The sequence below is a fragment of the Otolemur garnettii genome, unplaced genomic scaffold (assembly GCF_000181295.1).
Source record: "Otolemur garnettii isolate 467f Iridium unplaced genomic scaffold, OtoGar3 scaffold00009, whole genome shotgun sequence".
NCBI lineage: Eukaryota > Metazoa > Chordata > Mammalia > Primates > Galagidae > Otolemur > Otolemur garnettii.
In genome coordinates this window covers 8,614,915-8,642,663 of record NW_003852404.1, presented here as the reverse complement: position 1 = coordinate 8,642,663, position 27,749 = coordinate 8,614,915, and the positions used below count along the sequence as shown (strand labels likewise).

Below are 27,749 nucleotides of genomic sequence, written 5' to 3'. Positions count from 1 at the left end.
GCTTGAGCCCAGGAGTTGGAGGTTGCTGTGAGCTGTAATGCCATGGCACTCTACCCAGGGGGATAGCTTGAGGCTCTGTCTCAAAAAAAAAGAAAAAAAATCTAGTCACCCTATGTTACACATAAATCATAGCTCAACAAAGTTGATAAAAAAGAGATGGGCCCCTGGTGACTTTCGGCTTCAGTGCATAACACTGCTTAAACTGTGGCCATGCCTGAGGCCTCGGCCTCTGGTCCCTGCTTCCATATAGCCGCTGCCTTGTCTCCCTGACTCCAAAGTGCTTGTGTTAAGTCCTGGAAATGGTATCTGAGAGATGCCTAGAGAAGTACCCAGGTGCAGCCCAGTGAATTAGGAGGGACTGTCAGCTCCAGGAGGGCAATGACTGGGCCCAGTGACCTTGGGTAACCATGAAGGGCAGTGTTCATTCATTCATTCATTCATCCACTTATTCATTTCTTCAAATAAATACGGTACCTGTTAGGTGTCTCCCCAGTGGCATGCTCCCTTCCAGGCTCTAGAATTCAGCAGGGGGCAGGCAGGAGACAGTAAGTGAACAAACAGATGCTCTAACATACAGTGACCCTCCTTGAGACCTGCATTGGAAAGAACAATAAAAGCAGAGGTTTTGAAGGAACTAGTGCAGACAGCTCCCTGCAGAGTCACTGATGAGCGTCTTTGTCTTGACCTGAACCCGGGTTTTGCAATCGGATGGAGAAATAACCTTGTCAGTAATTCTCCCATTTCAGAGGTTTCCCGAGCAAGGTGACGTGTCTTCTCAGGTACATGGACAGGGATGAGGAATTCTCACATATCTCTGAGTTTGTGTCCACAGGTCACAAGTTGAGTATTGTTTAAAGTGGCCAGTGATAGCTGGAAATTTCTCACCAAGAAATTATCTGCATACCATTGCCTCCCCCTAATTGAAAGAGGATATTTTATAAGGAGGCATCTCTGAACTAGAGGGTACAGTTGGTTTAATCCAAATTGTTTCATCTGCTCACATTTTGGTTTCTTTCTTTTTTGGAAACTTTGTCACCCTCTGTAGAGTACGATGACATCATAGCTCACAGCAACTTCAAACTCTTGATCTTCTTGTCTCAGCCTCCGAGTAGCTGGGACTATAGGTGCCCGTGACAACTCCTGGCTACTTTTAGAGATGGGGTCTCTTGCTCAGGCTGGTCTCAAACTCCTGAGCTCAGGCAGTCCACCCAAAGTGGATTCAGCCTCCCCAAGTGCTGGGATTACAGGCGTGAGCCACGGCCCTCACATTTTAGTCTCATAAATATTCTATTGCCAACAGAACATTCAACCAGAAGCATAAGCCACATGCCAGGTTGATTTATTGCTCTGATTATTTTATATGTTCTCCTGGGCCCCCTGAAAGTGTGTGCACATGGATTTGCTCTCAAAGATCTTCGATCCAATACAATGCCACTAGAAAATGCTCACCTATGTGCGGTCTGCACTGCCTGTGCTAATTAGCAGCCAAAATATTATCTTGAAGCAATCACTCTTCCTGGCGCTATTAACTTTCTTATGATCCAGTGCCCATTTTATTACACAGTATAACAGGCATTAAACATCTTGGGATTTATGCCAATTATAGACAATATGGATATTTATTCTAGTAGTAAAAGCGATGAGAGGGTTTGAAGACTTATTTAGAGTTTTCCTGCAATCTGAAATCCTAAAGCCCTTATACTTCAGATTGAAATATATCTGTCAGCCAGCACTGGAATCTTTGCGGGGAACGTTGTCCCATCCCTTCTGGAAGTATGTCTCTGTGCTGTGCATCTCGGATCACGCAAACAAAAAGCGTTCAGCTGAGAAGAGCTAGCAACATTTTTTTGTTGTTGTTTTAATTTCAGGTTGATATGAGGATACAAATGTTTAGGTTACGTTGTTTTCATTTCTAAGATAAAGTTCAAGTTGTAGTTGGGCCCATCACCCAGGGGCGTGCTGAACACCCTCACATTGTGCACATTAGGTGAGATTCCCCCAATCCTCCTCCCTCCTCCCCCCAATCTCTCTCCCCTCCCCCTCACCAGACTAGACTTGCGTTTCTCTTTCATGTGGGCACATAGTTGTTTATTTATTGGTTTCATATTAGTGTTGAGTACATTGGATACTTTTTTTTCCCTTCATTTTTGTGATACTTTACTAAGAAGAATGTATTTCAGTTCCATCCAGGTAAACACAAAAGATACAAAGTCTCCATCTTTTCTTATGGCTGAATAGTGCTCCATGGTATACACATACCATAGTTGGTTTAATCCATTCATGGGTTGATGGGCCGGGAATATTTTTTTTAATTACAAGTACCTGTTACGGGAAAGTTGCATTTCCCGCCCCCCCCTCCCGCCCCCAGAGAACAGGGAGCGTGGAACAATTTTTTTCATTCAAAGTCTCCAAAGCAGAGGATATGCAAAAGTATAGCCTGGGGAGGGCAGGGGACGTCGCAGCCTGTGTCCCTCCCTCTTCTAGCATACACCACTTCTCCAATGTCTCAGATGCCTCAAGGAAAATGTGAGTGATGCGTGAAATTAGCCATATAAATTGTGAAAGCTTGACACTTCTGTTAATTCTACCCTTGAATCATAATCACGAAAATTTCAGGGACAGCAAGAACAGGACTATGAGCGCCATCTGGTGGCAAGGTGTACCTGTACCCAGCTTACCTGAGCACCCCTCACGCCATCCTAGTTTATACTAAGCCTGTGACCCCATACAGCAATTAACAGGCATTCTTGTATTTCCTCTAAATGACAATCACACTGGTGTTTAAGCGAGTCTAGGCGAAGCTTACAAATGTACCCCAAAATATTACCACCTACCTTCCCCAAGACAAGAAAGAGACACTAACTCTAAAATAGACCGGAGAATAATCATAGCTATGTGTCATTTTACTAACTTACTACAATACTTGCAACAGTCCTGTGAGATCAGGACTAGCAACACCGAATATACAGAATGAAAAAGTGATACAGAATTGGTCTCCTGGCTACATTCACACACCTGTAGCTGGCAGAGAAAGAACTTGAACATGGCAAGGTGGCTTCCAGCTTTCGATGCTGGTTCCTAGAGCCATATGGTACGATGGAAAAAAACTAGAACCAGGTAGCTAAAGATTGGATTTGAATTTCAACTCCACAACTGAGCAGCCGTCCACAACAAGCAACCTCATCTCTTTGAGTCTCAGTTCACTCCCTTGCTACATTGGGGTAATTTCTGGGCACATCTGGCACAGATGCCGTGAGGCTCTGTTGGACAGTGTCTGTGAGTGGCCTTCGTAAGCTCTAGAGTGTTCTATGGGACATAACCTAGTTACTATCATGTGAGGGAACTGATTTCATAACCCACTTCCCTGTCTTAAACTTCACTGTGTATCCAGTCAATGCTGGGTGACCTGGAGTCCTCAGCTGGTCTGTTTATGCCTGAGAGCCCAGGGGGGATAGGAACCTATTCGGGAGTCAGGGACCCGCAGGTGAGCTTCATGTTTTGATCATCTAGGAAGTGGTCACTGCAGAAACAGGCCCTCTCCTGTCCCATCCACTGATAAAAACTTAAAAGCTTGGCTTACCCCGTGCCAAAAATGAATCAGCATCTTTCTGTGCAACTTGGGAGAAGCACCCCTGTGCCTGACCACACTGCCTCCTCCCACAGATCAGTGCCCTGCAGAAAGGCTACAGCGAGGTGCTGTGCCACACCCTGTCGGAGCGGAACTCAGAGATCACATCCTTGAAGAACGAGGGCGAGGGTTTAAAGAGGGACAATGCCATCACCTCAGGTGAGCTCTTTCTGGAGTTGGGCCTGGGAGTTGCCATCCCCTCCCCCACAGCCATGGCCATGGCAGACATCACCAATCAACCACTGCACTTTTAATCTGCACTTGGCTGCAGCTCAGAGTTCTCAGCAGCCCTTTAGGCGGCTATGGTCAATTCAAGTTCATCCTCTAATGAGGTCTATCTGCCATCCAGTTCCTAGCACAAGGCCTGCCTCAAAGTCGGCCCTTTGTAAATATTTGAGCAAATGTTATCTCTTTCTAGAAGGCCTGCTGAGCGCTGCCCTCATCAGGGAGAACAGAGGTCATGTGTAGCTTAGGCAGGTGGCCCAAGGGCCACTTTGCGGTGGATACAAATAGTAGAATGTAGAGAGTGGGGCTGCCACTTTAAGACACCCAGAGACATACTCATTTCCCTCAATGCACTTGGGCCCCAAGTGAACACACTTTGCTAACTGTGTGGTGGTTTAATACTGAAGAACTCGGATGAGGGAGGGGCAGCCAATTCATGGCTCACCCTTACCAGGCACAGCTGTTTCTAGCCTGCATTCATTCATTCATTCATTCACTCACTCACCACAATTATTGAGCACCTACTAGGTCCAAGCACTGTCCTAGGCAGTGGGAGAGAGCCCTGAGAAAACAGCTGAGATCCCTGAATTCACCAGGCTCACATATGGGAGAGGGTGACAGGTAAGAACAAGTAAATAGGTAAATAAAGAAAGCCAGGCAGTGGCAAGGTGGCCAAGTGCCTTGGAGGGCAAAGGGAAGGGAGGATGGCTTAGTGAGTGGGTAAGAACAGACCCTGCAGAGTTAGGAGGGTCGGCAGGAAGCCAGAGGAACCTGGGTGCCAGGCAGAAGGTGAACGTGCAAAGGCCCTGAGGCCACACCTTTCAGTCTCTACCAGATGCCCTGTGGATTACAAGGTTTCTCCTTTCTGGATGGTCCCTCTGCTCCTTGCAAGTGGTTCTTTCCTTACCCACATGTGTGTGCTGGTCAGTCCTGACCCATTATCTTGTGTGATTCTTTTTTTTAGAAAACTATTTAATCCCAGTTTTATTGGTGGGTATCGATCAAGATGGTATATGGAATAAAGAACATGATTCAGAATTTCCTCCTAAAAATGAGTTTTGTCCTGGCACATAGTTAAGTTACTTGGAAACAGGCCAATCCCTTTGGGGTTTGCCTTCAAGAGTGGTATTCATTTATTTATTATTTATTTTTGAGACACAGAGCCTTGTGTTGTCTCCTGGCTTGAGTGCAGTAGTGTCATCATAGCTCATTGCAATCTCAAACTTCTGGGCTCAAGGGATCCTCCTGCCTCAGCCTCCCAGAGTTCTAGGATTACAGGCATGAGCCACATTGCCCTGCCCAGAGCTGCCTTGTCTAAAACTGACTAAGCCCGGACATGGGCTTAGTTCTGACTCAGAGTCCCATGAGGTTGCAGTTCAGATGTCGGCTGGGGCTGCTGTCATGTCACCTAAAGCCTCAAAGAGCTGGAGGATCCCCTTTCTGAATGAGTGACTTATCCGTGTAGCTGTTGGCTAGAGGCCTCAGTTCCTCACCACAAGGGCCTCTCCCTAGGGCTGCTTGAGTGTCCTCACTACATGGTGGTCAACTGTCCCTAGACTGAGTGATCTAAGAACAGAGAAGAAGCTACTCTGCCTGGGAAGTCACAGTCCATCATTTCCACGATTTATTGGTTATACGCATTGGCCCTATTCAGAGCATGAGGCGGCTACACAAGAACGTGAAAAGTAGGAAGCAGGGATGATTGTGGCCATTTTAGAAGCCTGCTGCCAGAAATCATCATAGGTGCCAAACATCGTATGTTGGCCACTCTTCTAGGTTTTTATCCATATTGTCTCATTTAACCCTCGTGATAGCTCCGTAGATACTGTGGGAGGTTAAGTAACTTGTTTGTCAAGTTACTTATTTTATTACAAATTTATTGCTAGTAAATGGAAGAGATGGTTCCAGCCTCAGACAAGTGTCTCCATCCACTCCAACAAGAGCTTCCAGCATGTCCCTTCTGCCACAAGCCCATCTCATGGCCTCCTCTGGCCCCTCTCTCTGCTGGGCCTTTGTTCCCCAAGCCTGTAGTGTTATCTCTCCTCTGAGCTCTGCACCCTGTGCCCACGAGGACCCCCACAGGTGTTTCCCCAGTAGCATTCACTGAGACCTTAAACAAACAATGCTCAACCCCATTCAAGCCTCTGGAGCCCTTGAGACTTGGTCAAGTGCCAGGCTTGTTACGAGAATCGGCTGATGGCGGCAGCGATGACAGTCCCCCTTCTGGCCTCTTTAACCTCTGGAAGTGATTTTTTGTTGACAGGACTGGTGACATCTTTACAAAAAGACATGTTAGCAAAGAATGAGCAAGTCCAACAACTGAAAGAGGAGGTGAATCAGCTGAAAAGTCAGAACTTGGAAAAGGATTACCAGCTGGAAACCCTCGGCTCCACAGTGAGTGTGCGGGGTCTCTGTCTCTTGTCTGTCGGGGGACGGGGGAAAGCAACTCAAGTGAAGTCGCGTGTGATGCTCTTGTTTCCTTTACCTCGGGCCCTTGCTTTAAATTTCCCTCCCTCCTCTCACACCATGGTGGGATGAGGCCAGTGCCACGGGCCTAAGGAGGACAGCTGCTGAGGGGACCCAAACAGGACATGCCCACCGAGAAAGACCGGGACAGGCAGCCAAGTTCTTTGCAGCTTTTCAAAGAGCCATGTGTGTGCAGCTCAGAGTAAGCAAGATGAAGATTCCAATCCAGCAAGCATTTTCCTGACACCTCTTATTCATTAGTTTGTTTAATCCCAGTAACAAAAACACCTCTTAGTATGTGTTTTCATGACAAAGCTTAATATTAAAACAGAATAGAATCTCACTATGTGCGAGAGGGCCACGTTTGGCCTCACCTCTGTCTGGTCACCACTGGTTGGCACAGTTACCCTCAAAGCAGAATGTTTGACGGTCCAGGGGCACTTGTGCGAACTTTGATTTCTTCCCTTAGACGTCCATGTGCACGTGAATTCCCCCATGTGCAATGAACCTGATGGGCAACTTAAGAGCCTTTTAAATGTAATTTTGACTATTTGCAAATCTTGCCTTCAGTGCTCTGATTTTGGAATTCTGATCTTATAGGATAAGATTACACAACATCTGTGTGATTAGTCTGTTTTGATGAGTCAAGGTAAACCCTAACAGCTTCCATCTCAAGGGCGGATGCCCAGATCCCTAGCGGCTACCTGATGGGTCAGCCAGGTCTGCTCAGGTGCCAAGGTCAGGGTAGAGTTTGAGATCCAAGGATATGGCAGCAGAGGTAACCCCTGGCACTGGTTACAATGCCCAGTTTGGAGCTGGAGAAGTGGGATGGAGGCGTCAGGGTCGACAGACCAGGGTCCCAACCCAGCGCTGGGTTTTTTTTTTTTTTTTTTTTTTGAGACAGAGCCTCAAGCTGTCCCCCTGGGTAGAGTGCCATGGCATTACAGCTCACAGCAACCTCCAACTCCTGGGCTCAAGCGAGTCTCCTGCCTCCGCCTCCCAAGTAGCTGGGACCACAGGCGCCCGCCACAACGCCTGGCTATTTTTTGGTTGCAGCCGTCATTGTTGTTTGGCGGGTCCGGGCTGGGGATTTGAACCTGCCACCTTAGGTGTACATGGCTGGCGCCTTAGCCGGTTGAGCTATAGGCGCCGAGCCTCAGCGCTGGGTTTTGTTATAATTTTTTGACCTCCACTTCCCTGTCAGTGAAATGGGGAGAACAGAATCATTTTCTGAGAAGTGAGAGGCTGATTTTAATTGTGTTCTTCTGCCTCTGTGCCTGGTTAGCGGCCTCACCAAGCCCTCTGTGGCCATTTCTCCTGAGTGGATTGACTTCCTGGATTGAATGTATTAACTGCTATGGAATATGTGGGTGTGCATGTGTGTGCATTTATGTGGGGTGTGCATATGTATATGTGCATGTGTGCATGTGTGTATATGTGCATGTGTATGTGTGCGCACACGTGTTGAGGAAGGGGATGGGCAGAGTGGACACCAGATGGCAGAAATATAGGAAAACACCGCCTGTTTGGCTATCCCACTCCCGCAGTGCATTAGGACTATTATTGACGTCATCTCTCCTCCCCTCTTGACCTGGGAACAGAGTCTACCTTCTTCTCCTTTAGCCTGTGCCAGCTGTTAGCATACAGACTCCTCACGACCAAGGCTCCTGCTCACATGAACATTTGAAATGCCCGTCTTTTCTTTTCCAAATTGCATATGTCGTGTGTGTTAAGAATAACACATAGATAATACTGGAAAGCAAAATTAAAGAGAGAAGAGAAATACTACCCCACAAAATAATGTCAATACTTTAGGCTCAGCAGCCATAACTCAGCGGTTAGGGTGCCGGCCACATACACAGAGGCAGGCGGGGTTTGAACCCGGCCCGGGCTTGCTAAACAACAATGATGACTGCAACAACAACAAAAAAAATAGCCGGGCATTGTGGCAGGCGCCTGTAGTCCCAGCTACTTGGGAGGCTGAGGCAAGAGGATCACCTAAGCCCAAGAGTTTGAGTGACTCCACGGCACTCTACCGAGGGTGACATAATGAGACTCTGTCTCAAAAACAAATAAATAAATAATACTTTAGTGCATATTCTCCCAACTTTGTTTTCTATTACCTAGAGAAAATATATATGGCATATGTAACAAATTTAAACTACACATATTTTTTTAAACTTTTTAATTACTATTTCCCCAGATTAATAAATAAAGGTTTGTATCCTTGGTCTTAAAAGCTACATAGTATTATTCCCTAGCACTAACGTCATGCTATAAAGTGATCTCTGGTTGTTGGACACAATTGTTTCCCCTTTTTTTCCACTGTTGCTAATAACCTTGTGAAAAATATCCTTGGACCCATAGATCCACGGATCTGTCCAGCCCTTGCCCTTAGGATTCATTCCTAAAGTGGAATTTCTGGGTCGAAAAGAGCCCCTGCTTGGTGTTCTTGATGCCTGCTGCCGGCCTGCCCTCCAGAACGGCTGCCCTGTTTCTGTTTCCACCGCCAGGGCCGTTAGGTCTCTGAGAAGTCAACTGCATAGAAGACCTCCAGGCTCACTAGTGACCCCTCTGAGGGGTCAGACTCCCCAAAGTTGGGTTTTTCTTGTGGTTTCGACTGCTGGCTTTGGAAGGTGAAGTATAAGGCTCTGTTCCTCCAGTCTTGTGAGAGAGCTGACCTGGGAATGACCGCAGGGGCCCATGTGCCCGTCTTGCCTTTAGGATCTGAGAGTGTGACGGGATTGGACAGCAGGCAGAAGCTGCTCTTGGGCTAAAACGGGGCCTGGAAACCCTCCAGGCAACCCCACGTGGCCATGCCGGCCTCTTTCCTTGCTGTCTTTTCTTCCCCACAGTGCTCAGTGCTGAAGGAAGAACTAAGAAAGGAGGAAGCTCAGAAAGAATACAGGGAAGCCCAAGAGGAGGAGCTGAAAGTCTGCAAAACCGTGAGTGGGACTTCCTCGCCTGCAGGTGCCTCCGGAAAAACTAGGCTTTGACCTTGAGATCCTTGGTCCATCACAAATCATGAGGCTTTGGGGTCTTGTGTTCATTTATGTTTTACTGCAGTCTCAGAATTCATCGGTTTTGGCTCAGTGCCTGTGGCTCAAATGGCTAAGGCACCAGCCATATATACCTAAGGTGGTGGGTTTAAATCCAGCCCAGGGCCGCCAAACAACAATGATGGCTGCAACCAAAAAGAATTCATGGGTTTCCCACCCCTGGCCTCAGGGAAGAGATGGGAGAAAGGATTGGGAACCAGGGGGCTGTGATCCTCTGGACAATTGTCTCCTGTGCCCTCTTGGGTCTCCCTGGGGCTGGGCTGTGCTAGGAGGGGGAGGAGGATGGGAAGCTGGCCGGCTGCCACTGCATGTTGCTGGACACTCCCTCTCTGGTCCCCCACCCCAGACCCATGATTCCCAAGCTGATGTTCCACTGTCAGGAGTGTGTCAAAGCCACAGGTGCTGTTGCTGACACAAACTTCTTCCTTCAGTATTTTTATTTAAACACCACAAAATAAAACACTCATAAGAACAAAACAAAAAAGCAAAGTTATCATTTGCTTTATATAGAAGGTGGTCCTAAAAATAAATGCAATGAAAATATGGCCATTAAATTTAGACCAGATGCAGGGGCTCACACGTATAATACTTTGGGAGGTCAAAGTGGGGAAGATGGCTTGAGGCCAGGAGTTCGGGATCAGCCTGGGAAATACAGCAAGACCCTGTCTCTAAAAAGAAAAAAAATTAGCCAGGCATATGGGTGTATGCCTGGAGCCCCAGCTAGTTGGCAGGCTCAGGCAAGAGGACTGCTTGAGCCCAAGAGTTAGAGGCTATAGTGAGCTGTGATCATGTCACTGTACTCCAGCCTGGCCAACAGAGAGAGACGCTGTCTCTAAAAAATAAAGAAAAAATTAGAAATTAAAAAATAAATGTATAAAATAAATAAATACAATGAAAACATGACCATTAAAATTAAGATGTTTGTTCCACATACCATGCAAATCCTCTTCTTGTGTATCCCCAGGTGTATATTTTCTGTTCTTTGGGAAGCACAGAGGTTTAGACTTGCTCTTCCCTGTGCCAGTGCTGTTCCTCCATGCCAGGGATAGTTCCACTCTCTGCTTCAAATGGAAAAAAAGAAAAATGTCATTGTTCATTTCTTCCAAACTATTTCCTATTGGGTCTTCCAAATAGTTGGCCCTTATTTAGGTTGATCTCAAAAAATATACCCCCAAGTGCCAGGCTCGGTGGCTCACACCTGTAATCCTAGCAATTTGGGAGGCCAAGGCCCGTGAGTCCCTTGAGATCAGGAGTTTGAGACCAGCCTGAGCAAGAGCGTGACCCCAACTCTAAAAGATAGCCAGGTGTTATGATGGGTGCCTAAAGTCCCAGCTACATGGGAGGCTGAGGCAACAGGATCGCTTGAGCCCAGGAGTCTGAGGTGGCTGTGAGTTATGATGCCATGACACTCTGTGGAGGATGATAAAAAGTGAGATTCTGTCTCAAAAAAAAAAAAATACTCCAAGAAAAATGATTGGAATGAATCAATGGATATCATGTAGTGTTTAATCCAGGACCTAGTCTGATTGACAAAAGGAATTTTCTCTATCCGGCATTTTTAATATATCAATTGGAAATAAAACGCTACTTCACCTACATATGTAGAACTTTCCCCCAGGAGAAGGAATTAAACAAGCAAATAACAGGCCAGGTGCAGTGGCTTATGCCTGTTATTCCAGAACTTTGGTAGGCTGAGACAGGAAGAGCGCTTGAGGCCAGGAGTTTGAGACCAGCCTGGGCAATAGAGCAAGACCCTGTCTCTCTCAAAAATAAAGCTAATTACAAAGAACCTATTTTTACTTTGGTCTATGACAGTTGACCAAATAAACCAGCAAACAAGCTAATATCAGACAAGGTTTCCAATTTGATTAATGGGAGGAAGGGATTTTCAGCCAGGATCCAGAACTTTCAGCCCAGAAGGTAGCTCCTATGGCCATCAGGGAAACTGACTCCTCTGTTGTTGAAACTTTTTCAGCAAATCCAAGACATGGAGAAAGAAATAAAAAGGCTTAAGGAGGAGCTGAAGAAGAGTTGTACTGAACAAAGCATGATCTCCAAGACTCTGCGAGAAAAGAGCAAGGTATGCAGGGCAGAGATGCTTTGGTGCAATGACCAGGTGCTAACCCTGTCCCTCAACCCCACCCCAGTCGTCAGTGTGGTAGATGCTGGTATCAGCCCCTGTTCCCCTGGAGAAAACCGAGGCCCAGAGAGGGAAAGGAAAGGACTCAGGTTCACTCAAATAAAGGAATTGTGGCAGGATTTGAACCCAGGTGGATCTGACTCCAAAGCTCCTATGAATAACCACTACTCATGCTACCTTCTAAAACTGTCACTTTTTCATAACGAAACCCACCCACCTATCTCCAGATCCCAGTGAGTTTAGTGTCACTTAATTACTTTAGTGTTCCTTCTCATCCCAGGAAAAAAATCTTTAGCTGCATATCACAGACATGTGTTATCCATCACAGTAGCCATAGCCACACATGGCTGTTTAAGTTTAAATTCATTGCAGTAAATAAAATAGGCTGGCCGTGGTGGCTCACCCCTGTGCTCCTATCACTCTGGAAGGCCAAGGCAGGAGGATTGCTTGACCTCAAGAGTTCAAAATTGGCTTAAGCAAGACTGAAATCCCATCTCTACTAAAAATAGAAAAAATCAGCCGGGCAGGGTAGTGTGCTTGTAGTCCCAGCTACTTGGGAGGCTGAGGCAGGAGGATCGCTTGAGCCCAGAAGTTTGAGGTTGCAGTGAGCTATGATGGCACCACTGCACTCTAGCCCGGGTGATGGAGGAAGACCATGTCGCCACAAAAAAAGTAAACAAAACAGAATTTAGGTCCTCACTTGCACTAGTCACATTCCAAATGCCCAATACCTAAGTGTGGTTAGTGGCTACTGATTTTACAGATACAGGACATTTCCATCATCATGGAAAGTTCTATTGTCTTAAACCAATGGTGGCCTCTTTGGGCAATAGGACCAATTGAAGGGTTGTCTCAAATACGCTTCTGGATCACACATATTGCTAACTTTTTTAACTGAAGATATCTTTAAGGGTCTTCAGAAGCGTGGGCAGAATCTATAGTCTTCAACTTGAATCATCTACTTTATTTGATGAGAACACTGTTGTCGTTGAGAAAACTAAGAATATTTTAAGAGAAAATCTAAAAAGGAAGGGAATTCTGAGGGGAATTCCCTCAAGGATGATCTGAGAAATAAAAGCAAATGATCCAGTATTTTCTCCAATTTTTACTTAACGTGAATGTCAGGCTAAATACCGGAAGCTAAAACTGTGAAAACGGCAGAAGCTAGAAGTATATGAAACCCTCCACAAAGTAAAATGTCTAGTAGACGAGAATCTATCTGACAAATCATATCTTGTGGATAAATATGGAGGCCTGAAAAAATTGTCCAGACATAAATAGACTTGGAGAAATAATTGACAAAAAGTTAAAACCAACAGCTCAACCTACATGGAGTAAAATTTGTTATTAACTAAAATTTGAGAGAAAAATAAAATATTCTTGAAAAGGTTTAGATGTGCAAAATATAATCTGGGTAACAAATTATATAATCTTGGTAAAAATAAGGGGCACGAATCACATGATGACAGCTCTGGTTAGGAAATATTTGAAAGGGACCAGAAAAACTGCAGGTGAATCAAGTCGTAATTGTACAATTTACCCAGAAAAGAATCGATGCAGATAAAAATAATTTTAGAAGAATAAAAATTAAAATGAAAGCCAGTAGACATCTGTTAAACCATTGGTTTAATGGACATCACTCTGAAAAATACCGCATCAGTGAAAATGAATTTACTTGGATATATTTTTCTTTAAAATAGTTGCAGTTGGCTCAGCGCCTGTGGCTCAAGTGGCTAAGGTGCCAGCCACATACACCTAAGGAGGCGGGTTCAAATCCAGCCCAGGCCCACCAAACAACAATGATGGCTGCAACCAAAAAAAAGAAAAAAATAGCTGGGCATTGTGGCAGGCACCTGTGGTCCTGGCTACTTGGGAGGCTGAGGCAAGAGACTCACTTGAGCCCAGGAGTTGGAGGTTGCTGTGAGCTGTGATGCCATGGCACTCTACCCAGGGAGACAGCTTGAGGCTCTGTCTCAAAAAAAAAAAAAATAGTAGCAATTGTGAACATGAGATCAAACTGCTTTCAGAGCTTTAAATTTTCCTCTAAGAAAGGCTTTAGCTGCATTCCATAATTTTTAGTATACAGTATTTTCACTATTATTCAAATTAAAATATTTTCCAAACCCTGTTTTTATTTCTTCTTTGATCCTTGGGTTATTATGAAGTTATTTCCTAACTTCTATAGATGTGAGGATTTTCTGGTTACCTTTTTGTTGCTGATTTCTAGCTTAATTATACTGTGGTCAGAGAAGACCCTCTGTGTGACTTCATTTGTCTGATATCAATAGAGATTTGTTTTATGCCCTGCCTGTACACTTGAAAAGAGTATGTATTCTGCAGTTACTAGGAAGAGTGTTCTATATATGTCCATTTAATCAAGTTTGCTAATGATGTTCAGAACTTAAATGTGCTTATTGATTTTTTTCTGTCTGTTGGTTTTGCCAGTCATTGAAAGAGGTATGTTGTTTAATGTGGTGTGGATTCACCTATTTCATTTTCTAGCATTTTTAATTTACGTATTTTGAGGCTATGTTAGTAGGTGCGTATAAATTTACAATTGTATTACTTCCTATTGAACCAAATCTTTGACCATCACAAGATATTCCTCTTTCTCCCCCTAAAGTCTACTTTGTTAATAAGAGAACTCCATCAACTACACTAGGTTTCTTCTGAATCTTCATAGTGTACCTTTCTCATAATTTTTTCTGTCAATCTTTCTTTAGGTTTATATCTGTAGTGAAGAGCATGTAGTTCTTATGAAGTCATGTTTGATAGTCTTTGTCTTTTAGTCCATTTACATTTAATGTAATTGCTGATCTATCAGGGCTTCCATTTACCTTTGTGCTCACTGTCAGTTGTATCACCTGCACAATATTTCTTCTTCTCTTCATTCTTGCCTTCTTGTCATTTGGTTTTTACTGTCATATTAGCTTGGAAATTTTTCACTCTTTTACTTTTTTTTTTTTTTTTTAGTAGCAGTAGTAGGGAGACAATTTACCAGAAATGGTCTTGGGAAAAAAAAATACAGCCTGTATTCATGACTTATCAAAATCTAATGTTTTTATTGAGTTTTTCATTCTTCTACGACTCTCTTCGTGGTTATCCTAAAGATTACAGCATGCATTTCCAACGCAGCAAAATCCAGTATTTATTAATAATTATGACCTTCTTGATGATACAATGAGCTTAGGGATTGACACTTTTTAACTTCGTTTACCTCCCTCTGGACTTACATGCCATTACTGTCATTTTCTAAACTTTACTCTCTATTTGAAACTTCCAAAGATAATATTTTTACAGCAGGTGATATCCATATCCACACATTATTATTGTATTTTTTTCTTCCATCTCTGATCATTTTTTTCTCTGACTAAAGAACATCCTTTACTACTTTTCTGCAGTGTGGCTCTGCTGGCCACAGATTCTCTTGGGAGTATGCGTGCACATGGGTGTCCATGTACCTGTATGTCTGAAAATGCCAATATTTAACCTTCATTCTTGTAACATATTTTGACTTTGTATTGAATTCTATGTGGCAATTATTCTCTTTCAGCACATTATGGATAGCATTAAATATGTAATTCCATTTTCTTTCAGCTCCAATTGTTTCTACTTAGGAGTAAACCATAAACCCGACTGTTGTACCAGTGTGTGAGTGATGTTCTTCTCTGGATGTTTTTAAAATTTTTCTTTCCCTTTAATTTACAGCAGTTTAATTGTGTTTTATCTAGGTGTGGGATTATTTATCCCGTCTGGAGTTCGTATGAGCCTCTTGATTCTTCAGCTTGGTATTTTCCATTAGTTTTAGAGCTTGGGCTACATACGACCCTAGACAGCTGGGAGTTACTGAAGATTCTTGAATAGGGGGCTTATGTGATTAAATTTGTGACTAATAATGCAAAAATGATAGCTCCAATTTTCCAGGGACTAAGCAGTATGTCAAACATTTAATCTCTTTTCATTTTTGCAAAAACTCTGTGATCTAGAAACTCCACGATCAACTCCGTGATCTAGATTGCTTATACTCACTCTGCAGATGAGCGAGTAAGGGTTCAGAGTATAATAACTAACCTGAAGCCACCTAGCCAGTAAGTGACAAAGCCAAGACGGGAAGCCAGGTTTGTCTGACTCTAGTTATGGTGGCAGAGCCACAAGCCACATGTGACTATTTAGGTGAAATTCAATAAAACTTGAAGTTCATTTCCTCAGTCACACACAGGTGATTTCCCTGTTAGATGGCAGAGACTGGGACATTTCCTCACTGCAGAAAGTCCTGGTAGATGGTGCTGCTCCTGGGCTCAGTTACTCTCACAGGACTACCAAGGACACAAAGTAGAGGCAAGGAGTCCAGCTGTCACAAGCCAGAGGCTCTCAGTACCTGGCCTGAGGTCACACACAGGGTGGGCACTCAATAAAAATCTGATATGAGCCAAGCACAGCGGCTCACATCTGTAATCCTAACACTCTGGGAGGCTGAGCTGGCTGGATTGCTCTAGCTCAGGAGTTAAGAGACCAGCCTGAGCAAGAGCAAGACCCAGTCTCTAAAAATAGCCAGGCATTGTGGCAGGCACCTGTAGTCCCGTGTACTTGGGAGGCTGAGACAAGAGGATTGCTTGAGGGCTTGGCGCCTGTAGCACAGTGGTTACGGTGCCAGCCACACACACAGAGGCTGGCAGTTTCGAACCCGAGCAGGCCAGCTAAACAACAATGACAACTGCAGCAAAAGATAGCCAGGCGTTGTAGTGGGCGCCTGTAGTCCCAGCTACTTGGCAGGCTGAGGCAAGACAATCGCTTAGGCCCAAGAGTTTGAGGTTGCTGTGAGCTGTGACGCCACAGTACAATACTGTGGGTGACAAAGTGAGACTCTGTCTTAAAAAAAAAAAAAAAAGAAAATTACTTGAGCCCAAGAGTTTCAGGTTGCTGTGAACTATGATGCCACAGCACCCTACCCTGGGCATGAAGTCTCCAAAACTAAAATAAAATAAAATTTAAATAAATAAATAAATCTCTGGTATGGGTGCCAATGGCCTGCTGTGCGACAGTGACACAAGGGATACAATTAACAGGCTTGGGGCTGGGGGACAGGAAGGCCAGTCATTGACACGAGACGAGGAACAAATAGCAGAGCAAAGCCCTGGAACAGGCTCTGCTTTGACAGCTTTGGAAAACGTCAGGGCACTTTTAGACCTGGAAGGACCGGGCAGTGAGGGAAGCAAGGCTCGGGGAGGTTAGTTGGGGGCTCTTCATAAGTTGATTTATGAAGTGTTGGCACCATACTGCTCAGAAGAAAGCTCTGAAGGGCTAATTATTATTAAATCCGTGTGACCCTTCTTGTGAAGTTATTTCGGCACAAAATCGTCTCCCTTAGGAGAGTTTGCTTCATTCCCTGTTGGTGCCTGAGTGTTTGGCTCTGCAGGTGCTCAAAAAATGTTTGTTGTTCAAAAATGTTAAAAAACTGAGCAGCTGCAGGGTCCTCTAATGGCCAGCAGAGGGTAGCATCGAACATGCCCAAGCACGCCTAGAGTTGCCTGTCAGCCAAGCAAGGCCAGTGTGTAAGTAGGCATCCCCCACCCCCACCCACCCCCTACAGAAACATCTTTTTTTGTAGGCTGCAATTCTTTAATAGCCATTGCTTATCAAGACTCCCAGAGCGGTTTCCCTCAGTAAGTGTGCAAAAAATGGCAACAGCAAATAGTTACGATTCAAAACCCAACGGTAACATCTACCAAGTACCCGTGATGGGCCAGTTACCGAGGGTATAAAAGGATGCTGTGTGGGGTAGCTCTCCCCACCTTTTACAGGCTTCACAGCACGTAACACAGAGCCTTTACGGGGTGCTGGCACTGTTCTAAGCATGTTTAATCCCCCTAGAAACTCTTCAAGGGGGATAATAGTGTCATCATCCCATTTGACAGATGAGGACGTTGAGTCACCAGAGCAGTGAAATGACTTTCCCAAGGTCATCTGGCTTGTAAGGGACTGAGTTGGGAGTGGAGTCGGGGTAGGACAAATATTGTAGAGCCCAGGGTGCAGAGCCTGGCCTTTCCCCCAGGGGATGGCACCTCAAGAGCCTGCACATGCCTGTGACCCCTGCCACACGGGCTGCAGCTGTCCCTCCCCCTCTGGGGCACCCCACAGCCATTAGACTGGGATTTCCCGGGAGTGCACTGTGATCACATTAGCGGCAAGCACACGCTTTCATCATCATTTCAGGTTGAAGAGAAGCTTCAGGCGGATTCCAGAAGGAAATTGCTTCAGCTACAAGAAATGGGGAACAGAGAGAGCCTTATTAAAGGCAATTTGGAAAGGGCAGTGGGTCAGGTAGGCATGTTCCAGAGCCCCCTCCACCGACCCACGTCCCCTGGTGATTCTCTGCACCCGAGCAGCAGCGGTGAGGGTGAGACAGGAGGAAGGGGGCCCAAGGGAGAGGACAGCCATAACGTGATTCTCCCATTTATGTCCTGGGCAGGCTCTCCGTGCTTCTTGTCCCTGCAGACTTCACTAAAGTGGCTTCCCCGGCCGGAGGCTCGGTGCCTGCCCCACTTAACCGAGCTCCATCACCCTCATGGTGTTTCTAATATTTTCTCCCTGACATTTTTTGTCCTTAATTTTGCCACAGTCCTTCTTCCTCCCGGGCCCCAGCAGATGTCATAGTCAGCGTCCATAAGGAAGTGCTGCTTTTTTTTTTTAATAAAGTAAAGCCCTGGGGTGTCTAAAAGAGTCTGCTTGATGGAGAAGTCTCTGCCAGGGTGGTGGGCTGCTCTGACCCTGCTGTCTGCCAGCACCACTTCTTGGATGCTCTGGCCCGGGACAGTCCAGTGTCCCTTCCTGTTACACATGGTGCAGTTGTGAGGGCCAGAACTTGTAGACAAGACTCCACCAGAGGCTAAGGGAGAGCAAACAGGAAACCAAGATGGGAGGGCATGACCCTCCTGAATATGGCCCAGCAAGGGCGGCCCACCTTGGGTCTCCTGCACGAGGGCGCCTCTCCGGGCAACCTCGGCTCCCGGGGTTCCACAGAATGCTTTGCATGTCTGTGTGTTTGTAACCTTAATTTCTGGGAGGGAGGACCCACCATGTCACTCATCACAGTCTGTGAACCACACCACCCAGCCCAGCTCCCAAAGCCCTTCCTTGGGCTACCATTAGCCCTTAACGAGGCATTGTGACTGGGGCTCTGTCCCCACACACTGAAATTCCAATGTCCACCCTGTCACCCCCAGTGTCATTTCTCTGTGGGGCGCCAGCCCCTGCAGAGGGCCTGGCAGTATGGGTCTCTCCTTGTGCCCCAGGCTCCCTCCCCATCTTACCCACATTCTGTACCCCTAATACACACCTGCGTTGAGGGCCCGACCTGTGCCCTTTGCCCAAGAGCTGGGCTCATCATGATAGCTCAGGGCAGAGGTCGTCCAGGAGACTCCTCCAGATCTTGACACAGAGGAACAGGACAAGCCCTCTCTCTGCCACCCAGGGCCTTCCAACTACTGTATCTCCAGGGCTGACACCCCGGCAGACACTCTGCCCTTCCCTGATGAGTGACGCCAAGGCCAAGGCTATGGTCCAAGAGGACCTGTCCCTTTACCCTGAGCAGTCATGCTGATAGAGAGCCTTTGGTGGCAGTGGGACCATCACTCACAGGGCTCCCTCTGCCCAGCCAGTTCCACAGGTGAGCAGGGACTCCCCCATGGCTATGAAACCAGACAGTAGCTTGGAAGGCCTGGCATCACCTGGTCTGCTCCCCAAAGTGCAGTAAACTCCTGTGTCTTGGGCCCCCTTGACTCCCACATTGACTCAGTGGCCCTTTAGGTCCCTTCAGGGCTCTGCTTCCAGAGCCTTCAAGGACCACAATTGCTGGTGGCCAAAAGGCCCAGCCAAGGGCCGACATATTAGTAAAGTCCTAGAGAAAGTCAAGTTCCTTTGCCTCTAACTCCTGATGGAATACAGGGCACCTGGGATTTGTAATTCTGTAAGTCCGACTTAGTGTAACTGTGCTGTTTCTCCAGCCTTAATCTGAAAACACCAGCGCCCAGGAGGTGCTCCATGAAAGCTGCCTGGGCTGAAGCAGAGCACACTGACTCTTCCTGGTGCCTCTGTGTTCAGCGCTCAGTGAGTGTTTGCTGAGAGCTTCTCTGTGCCAGGCACCGTCCTGGGCTCTAGGAAGACCGAGACGATGAAGTGGACACGGCCTTCAGGACACTGATGGGCTGGGACACGGTGGGAAGGCGAGAGCCTTCTTCTCTCCCCAGGCTCCCTTGCTGACTACACAATTTACTTGGGCTGACAGCCTCAATATTTATCTCACAGCCTGGTGCCAACTTAGCAATTATGGAAGAACGCTCTCGGCCCCAGACTCCCCATTGGATAATTGGCAGCGAGTGACTCTTCTGAGGGTTTGAGACATGTGTGTGCGCTGACCACAGGCAGCCGTTGGGTTAGGCAGGCAGGCCTACAAAGTAATTAAAGCCTGCTGTTCCTTTTTCTTCTGTCTTTTTTTTTTTTTCACTGTCACCTCCAGTGAGTGGTGAAGATTCTTGACAACACAGATCAATCCTTCAGGCGTGCGAACCCTTCCAAGTGGTTTCTCCTGCACCCCGAGAGGGACGCACTGCCCCCCACCTGCCAGCTCCCACTGCCCCCGCTGACCCTGTCGCCCTCCCTTTGTACTGCAGCTGGAACATTTCAGAAGTCAAGTCATCAAGGCCGCCTTCGGACGGGTAAAGCCGCTCCAGGACAAGCCCATCACCGACCAGCAGGTGGGTCTGTCTTTCACGCAACCACGGGCATCTTTCACGTTCTTCTCTGGGGATCTGGATTCCAGACCCTGGGAGCATATGTTTCTGTTTTTGTTGGTGGTGCATATTTTTCACACTGTTGCTACACCATAAAGATTTGTTTTGATTTTATGGGATTTCCTGGCTTTTAAAGTAAAAGCCAGTTAAACTCCCTTGAAATGATTCTGCAAAAATCAAATTAAACCATGTGGGCTCACTTCTGTGCCTCCGTTAGCACTGGGAGAGTAGCGGCCATGTCTTCACAGTCTGTGGGTTCTGGTGTGCTCCTTCCAAAGAGGACAGAGGACGGTGGCACTGAGGGCAGACTTCTGGTTGTGATAATTGGCTTGTTATTCTCCTCATCCCTCTCGCCAACTGTGCTCTGTGTCAAAGCACAGGTAAGAAAACACTCCTGGGCTGCTCTCATCAGAGGCAGGAGAGGCTGACCTGTTTGTGAGCTTGTAGCATCCAGCTCGGTGCTCTGAATCGCTGCCACAGTGCAGAGAGTCCAGAACAAACTTACAGCAACAATATGGGCCTTTGGTTCTTAAAAATAATCTCTGATCCTGGGACGTGTCCTAGTGATAGGACCCAATGTTCCCCTTCAAAGCACATCAGGACCTCCCTCCTCCCCTGCTGAGACCGGCACTCAAGTTACCCCTCTCTGGTTCCCCTTCTTGCAGAGTCACCCTGTGATTGTATCTTTTATGTTTTTCATCTTTCTCTTTTTTCACCAGCTAATAGAGAAAATTGCCCAGGTCGCTGAGGACAACATGCACTTTCAGCAGAAAAAGTGGGCCCTGCAGAAGGAGACCCCGCTCTGCGGCTGCAAACGGGAGCAGACCACCGAGGACATTAAGAAGCTGAAGACTTCTCTAGACAGCTGCCAGGTGGCCACTACTCACGCCTTCCACAAAGGGTCCCTTTGTCCCATCTTTGTGCCTCTTAATTTGGGAAATTGTCCAGTTTTCTTGGAGCAAGTTGGGCAGAAATATTCGGCTTTTCTATCTACTTTTTCTCTTGTTGGAGAAGAGAAAACAAAGGACCCCACAAAAAGCCTCCCACCGTGGTGCCTGAGTACCTTCAAGTACTGACTTGGGGTGGCCCCCAGCTCGGCAAATAATAAGCATAATAATCTCCTATGCTATTTCCAGAGAAACCAAAGAAATATTCCTGCTCTTTGCCTGCATTTTCTCTTTTGGCCCAGCAACAGAAGCCTGTTCCTACCCCTCTTGCCTCTGGCAGTGAGGAGCAGGGACCAGAGGGAGGGTCCCACCATGCCTGCAACTAGAGCACAGCTGATCAGAGGCGGCAGCTGCTTCCATTGTGTCTGGAAATCAGCAGCTTCTATTTGGAGAGTTTGTGCAAATGCTGGCACCCTTTCCAATCAAGAAAGCACACTTTAGCCAGGTGCAGTGGCTCATGCCTGTTCTCCTAGCACTCTGGGAGGCCGAGGCGGGCAGATTGCTTGAACTCTTGAGCTCCAGACCAGCCTGAGCAAGAGCAAGACCACATCTCTACCAAAAATGAAAAAATTGAGGCAAGAGGATCGCTTGAGCCCAAGAGTTTGAGGTTGCTGTGAGCTATGACGTCACGGCACTCTACCCAGGGTAACAGAGTGAAACACTGTCACAAAAAAAAAAAAAAGAAAGAAACCATGCTTTCTGGCCAGCCTGTGTGTCGATCTTGGCAGGAATTTTGATAACTAGAAGTAGCCACCTTTGGCTCTGCTTTTGGCCAAATTGTAAATGGTAGTTTAGCTTGAGATTGCATATCCCTAAAAGTGGGTTCACTTTGATCATCCAAAGTGTAAAATAAAAAAAACAAAAAAAAACGTAAAATCTGCCCCTCCCCTAAAGAAACCCAGGCCATACCAGGGCAGCCAACACGAGATGCTGCCTGCTTTGAGGCAAACCGGAGATGGCTGTCCCTTGCCGATGGCGTCAGGTGCATCTCTGCGCACGGGGGGCCGGGCTTCTCACCACCTGCCCTCTTTCCAGGCTTGCATGAAGATGTCCTGCTGCAGCAGCAACCTCAAGAAGGAGGTCGACCTGCTCCAGCACCTGCAGGTGAGCCCACCTGTCTCCGAGCTCCAGAAGGTGGCGCTGGACATCCTGGGCCTCTCTCTGTCCTGGCTGGTGGAAACGGAGCAGCTCCTCCGGGACCTGGGGATCCAGTTATCCGGCTCCGACAAAGGTTACTGGGGCTTTTTATTTCTCACCTCGTCGCATGATTCTAAAATGTCGAGTTGGCTCCCACTGCCAGGGGACATCTGTCGAGGAAGGGTTTGTGGGGAGGAGGCCAAGTGGGGGAGCCGACTTGGCCTTCCAAGACTAACTGTGCTTCTCCACATGAGAAGTGATTTTCCATTAAAAAAAAATATGTATATATGTGCACACACACAATTGAGACACGATCCCTGAAGACAAAATGAAACGTGATCGAGGCAAAAGGGAAAGTGAATCCAAAATTATGCTAAGTCCTATCTCTCAGCAGTACCGCTGTTATACTTTGTAACTTCCGAGGCACTTACTTGCCCATGGAATTAACTCTGTGATTCTAAACAAAGGACCTATCCGCCCTATGCCCCAGTGTCCTCACCTGTGAAATGAGGATAATGAGCATCTACCTGTTAGGGTCATAGGATTAAAACTCATTGATCTGTGTACCGCACTTAGAGTAGCGCCCGGCACACAATAGGCCTTACTGAACATTGCTTGGCTTTTTAATTTTACAAAAAGGAGTGTCATGGGACACCCGGTTTTTCGTGAGTTCTGTTTCCAATAGGACACCATCTGGAAACCTCTTGCACATCAGGACACACAGATCAGCGCCGTCGCTGTTAAGGATGGCGTTTTCTAAATTGCATCATGCAGGATGTACCATCATTTACTTCTCCGGCCCCTTATTACAGGGGTTTAAGCTGTTCCCAGTTTACCACCCTCACAAATCACGCTGAGATGCACATTACTCACTCTTCTTATCTTTATTTTCACAGAGATGGAAGGGCAGTAAGCCCTTTCATACAACAAAGATTTATTGCATGCTTGCCAGCCGCCACTGAGTGGGGCAGAGATGTCAGAGGCCAGGACCAGGGGGGATCTGGGTTGTGGGTGTGTACGGGCATCCACTGTAGAACTCTTCCAACTTTACCATCCACTTACAGTTTTTAATAATAAAACACTGGGGGAAAAACTAGCACTATGTCTGCCCTCCTAGAACTTATGGTCTCTGGCCGAGGGATGGAACTATCACTCAAACAAGTGTGAAACTGGAATAGTGATAAATGCTATGAAGATGTGCAGAGCTCGACCAGGTCAGGGAGGAAGGGGCATCTGCAGGATACATAGGAGTTGTCTGCCATAGACTAGAGGGGAAAGAACTCTGGACGGAGGGTGGGGGAAGCATGGAGAACATGGATTAAAAGAAGCAGCCTCAGCACAGGGTGGGGCAGGCTGGTGAGGGAGGTCCCAGGGGCCATGCATAGGGGGGCTTGCAGGACCCTGGTAAGAAGCTCTGCTTTATTCTTAGAGTAGCAGGAAGCCAATGGAAGGTTTTAAGTAGGAAGCTGATGGAACAAGTTTGTATTTGGAGACAATCATCAAAGTGGCAGGTGTCAAATGCCTTGGAAGGTGGAAGCCCAGGAGCCCTGCTGAGAGGCTGTGTGGCCACAGTGGGGCAGGGGTGGGGAAGAGGAAAGAGAAGATTCTAGGGCATGTAAGGGACGAATCCACAGGCCTCACTCAGTGTTTGAAAAGGAGATGGTTGGAAGAGAAATGACCAGGGTTGGGGGTGGGGGGTCTGCACAAGCTCTAAGTTTTCTGGCGTGTGTAGAACAGACGTGGTTCCTTTACTAAAACTCAGAATAGGGGTGAGGCTCAGGTTTGAGAGGGAAGATGAGAGTGAAGTGCCCAAGATGTGATGCCCAAGAGGCAGCTGTTCCCCAAGCATCTCGTGTGGAGACAGATGAGAATGCTGTGTCCCCAGCCCCTGGACAGCGTGTGCCACACGGTGGGAGCTCACTGGAGATCTCGGGGAGGGAGGGACTGGGGGAGGGAGGGAGGGGAGCGTGGTATCACTTAGGAAGATTTCAGTTCTTGGGTCTTGAAGAACAGCTAGAACTCTGATCCACGTGTTGCCTGATTTCAGGCAAGCTCTAAACTCGCATGAAAGTATTTTGTGGGAGGCAGAGAGCACAAGACCACACCTTAAGGAACATCAGCATTTTAAAACTTGTTGGGACTCCTTGCCAAATCGCCTGGTAGAGAGGCTTTGTGAATTTGACCTTGCAGCAATGAGTATAGAGGGGTGGCCTTCTGCTCTGGTGCCTCAGCATCCCCAGAAGGACATCCCCAAAGTATTTAGGAGGTGATATCAAGCTCTTTAAAAAAAAAAAAAAAGGCAAAAGCAAGATGAATAGTCACATAGGAAGCTTCCGCTCTTCATATCACAGAGTGTTAAAGTTCTTGTAATCACGGCAGAGTCCTAAGCTTACATGAAATTAGGTAAAACACAGATCAGAGTTCTAGGCTGGGAATAAAACAGACCATGGTCTCTCTCCTGGTTACAGTAAGACCAGGCTGTGTGTGCACTGTCTCCTTGCCACTCCCAAGGCCATTTTCATCATTATAGCCTTTGCCTGTGCATCTAGTCACATGTTAAGATAAAGAAAGGTAGGTTGTAAAGTTAACCCATCAGGCCAGCAATTGCAAAAGAGGAATGCTGTTTTTAGGCAGCACTTTTTTCTCCTGATTTCACAGAGTCATGAGATTTGAGCAACATCAAACAGGTCTCTGGGCCAGGGGTGGTGGGTCACACCTGTAATCCCAGCACTTTGGGAGGCCGAGGCAGGAGGATCACTTGAGGCCAGGAGGTCAAGGCTAGAGTAAGCTGTGAACACTCCTCTGCATGCCAGCCTGGGAGGCACAGTTAGGCTCTGTCTCAAATATATGTTTTTATGATGATCCCACCAGGATAAGGTGATTGGTTCAGGGTACTTGATATTACTGAGGCCGGCAAGGGGCCCCCAGTCTACCCGTCACCTTCCACACACACTCCCAGGAGCCTCCTATGTTCACAGACCTAAGAGAAGGGTGAGCAGCTCCGTCTGTTTAGCTTTTCTTGGGCACTTGCCACTATCTTAGGCATCTCACTGTGTTTTCATCCTCCCACCCGCCCAAGGAGGGAGATGCTATTTCTTGTCTTTATTCTGAAGGGAAGGAAACTGAGGCTAAAAAATGTTAAAAAGCACGGCCAGGGGGACACTGCTGGTACATGGTAGCATCAGGACTCAGACTGAGGTCTTTGTGACCCACCACTCGTGCTTTTCCCGGGACCCACACTGCCTCTGAAGACCTACCAAGGTACCCGGTACATGTCCCAGAGGCCAGGGTCTGTCATTAACTCGGACAGGGACGGAGCTAAGAGTGTGAATTCCCACAGTAAACTGCATCTAATCACACCCTGAGCTGTGGCCCAGCAAGGCCCATTTGTCGTGTAGTGGGATGGGTTCAAGTTTGGACTTTGGGGACCAACTGCCAAGGGTGGATTTCAGCTGTGCGTTTACTAGTTGTGTGGGCACATTAATGGATATCCTCATGGCTCCAGAGTCTCTCAGGTCATCGTGAGGGCTGAATGACATGATACTCACACAAATGGCAGTGGCCTGGATCACAGCGAGCTCTTCATAAACAGGAGCTGCTACGTCACCGGTCTCAAGTACTTGATTTAATTGGCCTAAATGTGGGTGGCAGCCAGCTAGCTATGTGCGTGGGCAGTGCGGCTCGATCACGCCCAGGTGACTCCATCTGGAATGCCTGTGCCAGTTCCACTTGGCAGCACATGGGATTGACTTAGCCACAAGCACTCCATTGGGTGGAAGCCAAAAGAGCCCTTTCCACACCTCCTTCTCAGAGTCAGAATAATGGGCCTGGTGTCCCAGCTGCCAAGTGGCCCCACTAGGACTCAGTCCAAGCCCCTTTGACCCCAGAGCCCCTACCCCTGGCTGCCATGCTATACCTGCCTTTAAGAACATCCTCCTGGGAAGGAAAACCCAGAACAAGCTGGGCTGGTAAGTCCCGAAATAAATCCCCCAGGGAGATCAAGGTGGTTGGGTGACATCATGAGCAGCCCAGGAGGTGAGGCCTTGAAGGGCGTGTGCTGTGCAGTCCAGCTGGGAAGATAGGGAAAGCCTGATGGAAACCTTGAATGCCAACAGCTCACGGCTCCTACCTGTTTTCTCAGGCTTCCCTTTGATAAGGGAAAGAAAGGATTTTTTACATTTTTCTCTGCAAGCCCAGTTACTTTGTGTCTACTTCTGTAGTTACAAATAAAAGGCTTTCCAGCACGCGTGGTAAAGCAATCTTTCTCAAATATCCAAGATAAATGATATCTTCAAATAAAAAGAAATCAAGGACAACACACTTCGGGTAGTATGCTCCCTTTGTTGGGTTTTTTTTTTTTTGAGACAATAAATTGAATAGAATTATAACACTTTCTTTGTTTTCTTCTTCTTCTTAAGAGACAAGGTTTCACTCTGTCACCCAGGCTGGACTGCAGTGGAGTGATCACAGTTCATAGCAGCCTCAACTCCTGGGCTCAAGTGATCCTCCTGCTGTAGCCTCCCAACTAGCTGGGACTATCTGTGTGAGCCACCACACCTGGCCTGGGTTTTTTTGTTTGTTTGTTTGTTTTTAATGTCAATATCTGAGCAAGAGAAAAATCTGGAGACAGAGACATCAAACTGTTAGGAGTACTATTTGGCTTGGTGCTTGTGGCTCAAGTGGCTAAGGCGCCAGCCACATACACCTAAGGTGGCGGGTTCGAATTCAGCCCGGACCCGCCAAACAACAACGGCTGCAACCAAAAACTAGCCGGGCATTGTGGCAGGCACCTGTGGTCCCAGCTACTTGGGAGGCTGAGGCAGGAGACTCGCTTGAGCCCAGGAGTTGGAGGTTGCTGTAAGCTGTGAAGCCACGGCACTTTACCCAGGGGGATAGCTTGAGGCTCTGTCTCAAAAAGGAAAAAAAAGAGTATTATCCCATCACAGTCCGATTGTGTGGGACATTTACTTTCATTCAGTCATTCAACAACCATTTATTGAGGGCCTACTGTGTGCCAGCCACTGTATAGGGCACTGAAGATGCATCAGTGAACACTTCTCATGTTATGAATTTCTTTAATGTTTGCGTTTTTGGTTTTTTTTTTTTTTTTTGAGACCAAGTCTCATTTTGTCATCCTCAGTAGAGTGCTATAAAGTCACAGCTCACAACAACCTTCATCTCTTGGGCTCCAGCAATTCTCTTGCCTCAGCCTCCTGAGTAGCTGAGACTACAGGCGCCCACCACAACGCCCAGCTATTTTTAGAGATGAGGTTTCACTCTGGCTCAGGCTGGTCTCAAACCCATGAGCTCAGGCAGTCCACCTGCTTCGGCCTCCCAAGTGATAGAATTCTAGGCGTG

At 47.0% G+C, this 27,749-nt stretch overlaps 1 protein-coding gene across 1 annotated transcript in view; it reads left to right on the top strand.

Moving 5' to 3' along the window:
- Positions 1-27,749, top strand: part of FHAD1 (forkhead associated phosphopeptide binding domain 1) — a 119,931-nt gene that overhangs the window by 37,040 nt on the left and 55,142 nt on the right. The window contains 8 exon segments of the mRNA XM_023509768.1: positions 3,664-3,787; positions 6,117-6,247; positions 9,175-9,264; positions 11,354-11,458; positions 17,732-17,839; positions 20,188-20,271; positions 21,027-21,179; positions 22,290-22,485. Of these exon segments, the coding sequence (XP_023365536.1) occupies positions 3,664-3,787; positions 6,117-6,247; positions 9,175-9,264; positions 11,354-11,458; positions 17,732-17,839; positions 20,188-20,271; positions 21,027-21,179; positions 22,290-22,485 (991 nt within the window).